The 11,046-nt window shown below is 34.0% G+C and overlaps 1 protein-coding gene across 1 annotated transcript; it reads right to left on the bottom strand.

Moving 5' to 3' along the window:
* Positions 1-469: 469 nt before the first annotated feature.
* LOC128396246 (tyrosine-protein phosphatase Lar-like) lies at positions 470-10,182 on the bottom strand. Its single transcript, XM_053356802.1, is given in 9 exon segments — positions 470-949; positions 1,022-1,441; positions 1,781-1,935; positions 2,000-3,742; positions 3,825-3,903; positions 3,905-5,678; positions 6,944-7,420; positions 8,065-8,658; positions 9,954-10,182. Coding segments are annotated over 8 exon segments (5,253 nt in total). The 3' UTR covers positions 470-949; positions 1,022-1,239.
* Between the last annotated feature and the right edge of the window lie 864 nt (positions 10,183-11,046).

Here is an 11,046-nt window from a genome sequence, read left to right as displayed (position 1 = left end):
TTTTTTCTAGTTAATTAATCAATTTGATAGCAGCTTGATTGTTCATTTGGTTAATTAAGTTATCCAAGTATTAGTTAAAACTATTGATGGTCACAGTGATTTGTTAATTACTTTTATGAGTTTGTAATCAATCTTAATCAATTTTTTTCATTCATTCAATTCTTGATTGGGTTAATTTAAAGTAATCATTGATTATATTCAATTAGTTTCTCTTAATAATTTCTAATCAACTATCAGAAAGTTTTTCCTTTTATTTTGATTAATTTGATTAGCATTAGTTCAGATAATTAGGTTAAACGGAATAACTACTTACTCCCAATCAATGATTGACGTGACAATCGAATTCATTAGCTTAAAAGATAACAATTAATCAAAGTCATTTGATTAAATCTTAAATTCCAATTAAAATTTTAACTATTAATTGTTACATATTGGAAGCATAAGTGATCTCAGAACTTTAGTTTAGACGGCAAGTGTAAAACATTAAGCTAATCGTTAAAAACGCAATCTTTTTATTGAGAAGTTGTCAAGATTTTCAATATTGACAATTACAATTTGTCAGTTTTTGGAAAAATTAGAAAATAGTGTACATCAAATAGAAATTTTTTACAATTAAGTATCTGTTCAGTTAAGATCTGAGTCCAAATAAGTGCCTTCGATTTGAGGGAATAGTTTAGTTTACAAGTATTAATTTGAGAGAAATTCAAATCCAAAATCAAATTTTGCTTTTAATTGTAGTTGGGGTGATAAGGGCACCAGGCTAACCTCCGGACTCACATAATTAATATCAAATTGCACACCAACAATTTCAAACACACTACCACGCAAACTTCTTTCGCTAGGTATGCCCGGAGGCTATTCTGATCACCCAAAAGTCCCGGCTTAAGACCAGACCCTCGCAAAGACAGTCTTTGATGTTGAGATGCGAAAGGAGTTGATACAAAAGAAACTGAAATAAAATAAAATTTAGCATTAGAATATGAAATTTAATTAGATCTTAGGTCTTTGGATAAACGTTTACCTTTACTTTCTCCAATATGGAACGTCATTTAGTGTTCATTTTGATGAGATAAATGGATCTGACATTCGACGGACCCACCAAATAAAAGTATTATGACTAGTGAGATTTATACATGTTGATGACGAGATTTGGGCTCAGTGTATGTCATATTGATTATGTGACGATTAAGCTCAGGTAAATTAATTAAACTTTTTCTTTCACAAAAACATCGAAAATGATCATGTTGCATAGTCAAAAGTGCTGATATATTCCAAAGCGGCACGATAACAGAACTGATATTGATCTTCAGTTTGGACCATTCCTGGTCTTTGGGTACGAAGAGTTCGAACAGTCTGGAATAGATCAATGACTAATTCGTTCTGTATTCTATCTAAGACTATGCTTAAAGCTATAAAAACACCAGTTCTTCCGACTCCAGCACTAGAATTAGAGAGATGAACATTAAGTTAGTTAAATCAAAGCAATTAGAGTAGTAATACCAGATTAATCAAACAATTTTTATTTTGTAAACAAAATCACCATCACCATCTAATTAACTCATTTGAACTGCTCAATTTTTCAATGTTTACATTTTCTCAGTCATAGCAAATCATTGAGCTTTTATATTGATTATTTGATCTGTTTCACATGCAATCAAATGGTGTACATACTATATAGTAACATATTACCAACATCACGTTTCCTAAGATTTGAATTTCTCGCTGAGTTACTCGGATGGTGATTACAATGATAACTTTAGTTATGTAATTGAATATTTACCTGCAATGAACTGTTATCGGTCCTTCTTGACCAAATTGCTCTTTGGTTTTATGAACTTGAGTAATAAAATCTATAAAACCATCCCCTGACTTAGGTACCCCTTGTTCTGGCCACTCAACGAAATGAAACTGACGAATCGTACGAGATTGTCCATCCTGAAAGACCAAATTAAGAAATGAATTAGATTGAGTAATTTTTACATATTTCTTTATCTCTTACCCTTGCATCAGTTACTTTAAATTCTCGTAGTATATACTGAGGCATATTGTACTCAGTAATTGGATCAACTACAAAGTATAAATATCTTTGAGATCGTTCTGAAGGCCAGTAATGGTGACACTTATCTCTGCCCATCTCTTTAACCTTAGTAAGTATCACAATTATGTTGGAATTATGTTCCCACAACATACGCCAGAAATCCTCAGTCGTTTCTGGAATAGGTCCTTGGGTGGCGATATAAGCCGACCTGTAACGATAACCATCGAGGAAACTTGCATTGATATAATCTGAGCCTTCGACTGCTCTCAATGGCTGAAGGAATACCCGATTATTTTCATAAGGTAAGATATTCATTAAACGATTTTTAAATTTGTTACAAGGGAGATTGGCACTGATAAATTTGCTTGCTGGAGTTTTCATGGATGCAATTTTCTTGAATTCTAGTTCCATTCCAGTAATACTGTCACCAGGTACAACTTGTAATAGCATTTGCACATGGTTGTAAAGATTTCGAATTGAAATTTCGTTGTGACCAGCAATGACAGCTTCTAGCACCGCGTCATAAATGAAAATATATTGATCTTCCGTTTGAACCATATAATTACGTTGAGCTCTCAAAACGGTTACATTTCCATAAATATCAACAGAATTTTCATACTTGAGTCGTTCCAACATTGAATCGATTACGATGAAACAACCACTTCGACCAACACCAGCGCTACAATGAACGATCATTGGTCCAGCATCAAGTGGGTTAATTATTTTGATTCGTCTCAAGAACATCAAAAATGGTGTCGGATGATCAGGAACTCCATGATCTGGCCAAGCGGTAAACTGAAATTGTTTAACCTCGCGCGATTCCATGTAGCCATATCTTTGTAGAGTAAATGTTCGTATACAATAATAAGCAAGCTCTTCTACATTAACTAATGTAACTTGCATGACACCATAATTTTCAGTTCCTCTGGATGGCCAGTATTGGTCACACTTGACTCGCGTTCGCTCCTCTAGCTTTGTCATCATAACAATAGAATAACTTTTCTGTTCCCAAATCATTCTCCAAAAATCTCCAATGGTATCAGGCAAAGGTCCTTGAGTAGCGATGTAAGCATTTTGCTTGCGATAACCATCACAATAATTTGCATTGACATAATCTGATCCAGGAATACCATCTAGCGTTTGAAGGACAACTCGACTATGATCATATGCAATTACATTTGCATAACGATTCTTAGGTTTGTTTATTTCCATGTTTGAATTTTCCCAAGTAAATTGTTGACCAGGTTCAATTGACTCATATTCTTGGGAGAACAAGAGATTCTCATCTGCTCTAAGTCTTTCCATGTGATTAGCAAGCTCAGAAATTGGTATAGGAGGATGATTGATCATTCCTGCTGTTTGATAAGTGATACGTCGCATCTCAACGGGATCTGATGGATGAGAAACAGTATCTCGAGGATCGGAAGTGTTCATTAAAAGTTTCAGGGTGGTATCCATGTTACAAGCCTTGAGCATTTGACGACGTCGATTGATGTAAACCAAAACAACAACGATAATAATTAAAATCATTGTGATCATTACAATAGCAACAATACCAAGGAATTTTTGTCCATCAATACTTGGTGACATTTGGGCGATATTTGGTCCCGCACTAACTGTTTTTTTAATTGTTGGCCTGTAACTTGCCTCAAGAGGTGCGTTTATACTCAAAGCTAATGAAAAAGGGCTACTGGTGAAAAGATTCTGAAAGGAGATGAAAAAATATCAAATTAATATTATTGATCAATTAATTAGCGGTAATAACAAAACTCTTTTCAACTCTTACCTTGTGAGGAGCATCTACAATTGCTCGAACAAATATCTTATAAAAAACATTTGGCTTGAGTCTTCTGTTTCGATAACCAAGGTACTTTTTCCATCACCAAGAGCAATTGATTATAAACCGCTCGTCTTGCGAATTTAGCTGCAATATATGGACCTAAATTTTCCATTGGTGTACTTGTAAGTTCTTCGATAGAATATAAATCTGGATCTTTGGTAGCGAATTGCGAGGGAACAACTACAAGAAAATAATGACTGATCGGACCATATTCTTCGGATGCTTGAGGTAGTATAACATTAATTTCGTTATTCAAAACATTAATTGAATCCGGTTTAACCATAGGCTTAGGAGCTGCCATCGCGGTCGTAACAGTTTTACGAGCTGGAGATCGATAAGTACCATCAGCAGGTAATGCGGTAACATTGACTTGGTAACTCGTGAAAGGCATTAGATTTTCAATCGTGTATTGAGTGATACTGGCATTAACTCTAATGTCTGATGGTGGAATTGTTAAAGTTTTGAGCATACTAAGGCTATCATAAAACTCTTTGTGAGCTTCATATGTAATCTTGTATCCAACGGGATTCAATTTTGTAGGCTGTCTCCATGATAAGCTCATGGTGTGCGTGGTAACATAATAAGCACGTAGGCTTATGGGAACATCGACGGGAGTAGTTCGAACTGTGATCAACTCTGAAAGACGGCCTAAACCTGCACTGGTATAAGCAGCTACTCGAATAGCATACATTGCATTAGGCTTAAGTCCGGTCAACTCAACTGACCAGGTAAGAACAACTGTTTTATTGTACCAAAAGTCAATATCTTCAACGGCAGTAGTTTGTGTATAAAGTACTGTGTATCCCAAAATATCAGCAAAGAAAGGCATCTGGTCCCACCAAACTTCAACTGACTTTTCAGTTGTTGCCATAGCTTGAACATTAATTGGCGCGGGAGGAACATCACCTGGAGTGTGAATGAGAATACGATTACTCCAAGGCCCTGGACCCTTAGATGTAAAGGCTCTGATTTTACACGTGTATTCTGCATTTTCAGAAAGTGAGCTGAAAACCATTCGGGTTTCATTGGTAAATCGTTCTTCAGGTGAACTGTCGACAGGCTTTTGGAAATGTAAACCATAATTGGTGATTCGACCATTTCTGTATTCTGGTGCAGGTGAGTCCCAAGTTATCACAACAGTGGTTGGTGTTTGTAACCGATAAGAAATATTCTGAGGTGGAGCTCCAGGAGCTCCTTCAGGAGTTTCAATATAAGCTATCGCTTCTTGGCCCCAGCCCATACTACTTTTACCAGCAAGACGAAAAACATATTTGATACCACGATCTAAATCTTTGATGATCTTACTTTGCTCTTGAGGATTAATTTCAATCTCATCTAGATTCGTGTCGATTGCTCTACCATATTTCAATCGATAACCTAATAAAGCTCCATATGTATGCTTTGGTCGAGTCCATTGAACCTCAATGGTCATTTGTGGTTCGTCACTCATTAACCTTATTAAAATGTCCGGTTTGGTTGGAACACCACCTAAAGTGGTAACTTTATAGGCTTTGCTTCGAGTTCCATCGCCTTTACGAGTTATCGCCGCAACTTGGATATTGTATGAAGTGTCGGGTTGTAGCGATGTCACATTAAACTCTTTAGCATTTGGATCAAGAACATCGAATTTAATTGGATCATTAAGAAATTCTTCTCTGTTTCCGGAACTCATTTCATGAACATAAATTTGATAACCACGACGAACACCATGTTGATCAATGTTGGAAGGTGGATTCCATTCAACACGTATGGCAGTGCTGTTAATTGCTACGGCTTTTACGTCTCTAGGCTCACCTGGAACTTTAATTATAAATAAACACATGAAAATAAAAAGGAAAAAGTAATTATTAGAAGACATTTTAACGGGAAAAAGAAATTAACTGCAAAAAGAAAGATAAAATCATTAAGGAGAATCACATCATTATAATCATCACTGATGAATGGTGTTGAATTGATAGATTTGGTTGTAACTACGTTGATCATTTGTGAGGTAAATAATAGATAAACTGATTTCACTTAATGATTGAGAAACTGATTAGAAAGATATTAGCAAATCAAAACATTCAACACTAATCAACAATATGAAATAATGTGCGAATAAGATGTTATTTGAATTTCCTTTGATTTTAGATTAGCCTTGAAACATTTATGAGTTAACTACATTAATTGAAATGATTAGATTCGATGTTTTGTTAATTGACCTGGAACAGAGACGGATAATTTAGACAATGGACAATGAATCGTGTTAGTGTTTAGATTAATCATACTGAGTGATTTGTATAAGCTTTGAGAACATGCTTTAAGCAGGCAAAATAAATTATAAATGTAAACAAGCAGAGAGACAAGGACAACAAGGAGAGTACATGGAAAGGAAGACGATAAATTGATTATGAGATGGTGTTAGAGAAATAGACAAATATGATGGCGAAAGTGAGATTAATTGACGGAAATGGGAGAAAGGTTTAAAATCGATTTGGCATCTTGACATTCAAACGATGAGAAGAATGATTTGATATGTGTTCCATTAAGAAATTGGTTAATTCATGACGAAAATAAAAGTTCGACTAAAGCTTAAAGGTTTGTAATAATATTCATGTTTTGCTCGTTTTGGTAACGATAATTTATAGTAATTGATTAGAGAATTTTCGTTAATCATGAATTATGATTCTTATAAATGATAGTAACTAATTAACTGAGTCTAAAGTTTGTAAACGATTGAAGAGACAATAAATGTCGAAAAATGTAAACAATTAACTAGATATTATCACTAATGCATAAGAGATGAGGTAGACAAAAGGAGAACAAGAGTTTTTACATGGACGAATACTTGATGACGAAGACAAATGAGTTGATCACCATATCACTGATTAAATAGGTTGAGTGTGAGTTTGTTAGTTGGATGATTTGTTTAGAAGATGAAGAATGAGAAACAAGAGACAGTTAAAAGAGAGACAATAGACAAATATTTTAACCAGAGAAGAATTTAGTTAGAAAGTTTGGAACTCGAAAGTTAATACGATTTATGATCGATTGACGAGAGATATTGACGATTTGATATAACATACCAGCCTCTTCAGTGCGTAGTATGATAGGTTTAGATGCTGGGCCTTCACCCATGGAAGTTCCCGCTAGAACCTTAATTGAATAGGAAGTCCATTCTTCTAGATTCTCAATAATAAATGAATTATTATCTGGTCCTTGTGTAGTAAACTCAATGTTACCCGTTGAGCTATTGGTCACATTGGGATAAGAGTAGTTCGTTGAATTCGGACTGTTGAAAGTTGTATTGAGATTTGAGGTGTTTGATGGATCCTCGTTAGTGGAACCAAGGTTAACTTTATCGGAGTTGGTGTTTTTGTTGTCATCGGTGTCAATATTATTTTCACTGATATCACTAGAATCCTCGTTGACTTGGGTTACAATCACTTTGTAATATGTTATATTACCAATGGGCATCTCAGGGGTAGGGGGTGGTGGTTTCCAGGAAATTTTTAGGGTACGGGAATCAACTACTTGACCGTGCACTTCTTGTGGTGGGGCGCCTGAAATAATAATAACACCAATTCAACGGAAAATAAAATAAAAAGATAAAAATTTATGATGAATAAGCAAACAAAAAATGAATATGAAATAATAATGAAAGGTGATAATAATGATGATGATTGTGCCGTTTAGTAAACAAATAAGAAATAAAGATAAAATAATTGAATAAATATAGTGATGACGATAATGGTAAATATAAATACGTGTGATGATTGTGATGAGAAATGTCATTTTTGAGGTGTTAAAGATAAATAGAAGTTCAAAAATTGATTCAACATGAAATCAACGATAAATTTCATCAAACATGAATGCAATGGTGAAATAATTGTGATTTTATCATCTGAAATTGTTAGAAGCGATTTTGAGTTTAAGCAAATAGAAGCTAAAGAAAAAATATTTAAATGCAAGCCCGTTGATCTAAATTCATCTGAAGCGATTCCATTGCAAGCAAATAAGTTGACCCAGAAAAAAAATCGATTTAGCCTGTGTATTAACTTGAAGAAACTCAATCTGAATAACCCTTTTGTTTAAATAAGATAACTAAACTTTACGAATATATTAGTAATAATTAGTCGAATATTGTTAGGAAAAGAGAAATTGTCAATATAAGTGATTTGTGTTGCGAGAAATAAAAAAATCTTACCAAATAGCTCAGTCCGAACAGCAATCGGAGGAGTTGCTGCCCCATCTCCAGCATTCGATCGAGCCGCAATCCAAATGTAGTATAAAGTGTCAGGATAAAGATTTTCAATGATATAAGTGTCAGAGTCTGGAATGGTCTGTTTACCCTCATTGTTTTCGAATGTGTCATTCCAATAGATGTCATAGTTTTGGATATTTTCACCGACATTTTGTGCTTTCTTCCATGTTAATTTGATTGAATGAGGACCTAAAGCTACAGCTTGTAAACCAGAAGGTTGGTTAGGAACACCCTGTTTCGTTTTGACTTGAACTGGTGATGAGAGAGGACCTTCACCACGAGATGTTGTTATCGCAGAGACACGAATGGTATAAATGGTTTCACGTTGAAGTTCACTTATTGTTGTCAATTGACTATCATCAACATCGAGATATTCCCATAAAGATAAAGGAAGGGACGGATTAGATGTAAAGTAAACACGATATCCTGATATCTGTCCTAAGGGCTGTTCCGGTCTCTCCCAATCTACTACAACCGTTGTATAGCTTAGAGCTCTTGCTTGAACATCTCGTGGAGGGGAACCAGATTCTGAAACCGCTGTCAAGAGAAAGATGAAAAGTAATGATTAAATTCTAGTCACGAAACTATTCAAATATATTGGATAAGAGAAGGAGAGAAAAGGAGAGAAAAGGTAATAAATGAATGCACCACAATAAGTGAAAATTATAAGATCGGTTAGTTTTCAGTGTTAATTCATTTCAATTTAATTCAAAATTATCAAAATACTTCAAATCCGGTGATTGGCAAATTTTGATTATTAACCGCAAGAGAAGGCAACATTTCAAGACCATTGATTCATTTTGCATGTTCAATGATTTTTAGAACCATTAAATATACATTAAAATACGAGTTAATTGAGAAAACACCAGAATCTTTTCCATCCAGAGACTGACCGGACCTTTGTTATGGTCTATTGTTTATTCAATCATGTTACAAATACTGATCGATTAACAGCTGATTATGAATCAATTGATATTTGTTTGGTTGATCCAAATTTTGTTACTTTTAGATCTCATGGTCCCTATAAACTTTTGGTTCTTAATCTAATTAATAGTAATCTAATTACTATCGAAATAGCGGAACAGTAAACTGATCATCGTTTGGAATACATTCTGAATTCTCTGCTAAGCGTTGAAAAGTTCCATAAGCATGATTTCATTCAATAAATCATAGACTTTGCAATTATTGTTCATAATTTATGAATGAAAATGAAAGAGAGAGAGAGAGAGAGAGAGAGAGAGAGAGAGATCTGATGATGGAAACTGAAGATAACATTGTTGTTGAGAATAGAAATCAACTCATTAGAGACTAATCAGAAAGACAAAGATGAATCGTGTGATCGAGTCAAAGATTATATTTTTTACACGATAAACTATTGATATAAGAATAAATAATCTAACCCGAAAAGCTAAATCATAAATACTGACGATACACTTGGAAACAAGATTAGAGTAAATTAAAATAACTGATTATCAATCTCGTAATTTGCAAATCTCTGGAGACCAGAAAAGATAGTGAGATAGAAAGAAGAAAAATGTAAGAGGAACCATTGATCATGTTACCAATACAGAAAATGGTTCATGTAGAATGTGAGTATGCGTTTCCCAATAGCTCAAAGGAAAGTAATTGGCGATCAAGAAAATTATCGTGAAAAGGAATAGCAAACTTGCACCTTTGTCGATCCATTTTCATAATTATTAAGCTTTTCAATTGCACTTTCAGAGTAAACAACAATCGATGCATTAATTGTTATTCATTTGGAAGCAAAGAGATGGGAATAAGCTGGACAGTGAAGAGGAAGGAAGAGAAGATGAATGTAAAAAATGACTTACCCAATTGTTTCTTTTCGGCTCCAAGATTCACAAGTTCTGGTGGAGATGAAGTTGTTGACCAAGCTGGACAGACAAACTCGACACCACCAAGAAAGGCAATTAATAATAAGTTAAATAATCTAATTTCACAATCTGGTGGAGATGAAGTTGTTGACCAAGCTGGACAGACAAACTCGACACCACCAAGAAAGGCAATTAATAATAAGTTAAATAATCTAATTGAATACATTATGACGTTGGTGGGTTTGGGTTGATGATGTAGATGAAATAGTAAAAATAATAAGAATAATAAACTAAAATTGAGGAGAAGATGAAAGAAAGATCTTGATCAAGATGAAGGTCCACTTGATGAGAAAACAATTTGGAAAAATGGACAATCTGTTGTCTTTTTTCAATCTTCTCCTACAATAGAATTGGTCACCAAACTAAAAGGAAGTATAATCTCAAATTGTTGGCAACAAGAGATCAATAATAAATTAGTAATAAAACAAATACTGAAGCACATTGAAAACACCAATGAATTTATCATGATACATGATTGAAATCGAGACAATTAACTTTTTGATTGGTTCAAAATGATTATTAAAACATAAACAATAGACCATAACAAAGGTCCGGTCAGTCTCTGGACGGAAAAGATTCACCAACTGATATTTTCTTAGAAAACTCATTTCTTGTGATTGTTTCGTAAAAATTAAACACCAAAATTTAGAGAAAAAGAAAAGAACAAATTAAAAAAAACAATCAACAGAAAATTCAAAAATCAACAAAGAGAAAAAAACAGGAAAAAACGAAAAGAGATTCTCTTTGTTGTCAATCACCAAATGAAAAGAATTTTTTCCTTGTTGGTTGTTTGTTTCTCTTCCTGGAGAAAATATTATTTTATTGCTTAGATTTTTTTCTCTTTCTGTTGATTAAATTGTTCTTTTCTTTTTGTTCATTGGTGTTAAATATTTGAATTTTGTTCTCTCACTTTTCATTTGCTGAATTGTTTCTTGTTCTTTGATGACTTGGCCCTTGTAGGACCAGTTACCAGAATTCACTTGAAAGTGGCAACATTTTCAACCATCAGAGTTTTGGTAATTTTTTTCCG

Source organism: Panonychus citri, unplaced genomic scaffold, assembly GCF_014898815.1.
Source record: "Panonychus citri isolate SS breed McGregor unplaced genomic scaffold, ASM1489881v1 Contig00143, whole genome shotgun sequence".
NCBI classification, from domain to species: Eukaryota; Metazoa; Arthropoda; class Arachnida; order Trombidiformes; family Tetranychidae; genus Panonychus; species Panonychus citri.
This window is presented reverse-complemented; position numbering and strand designations above follow the sequence as displayed.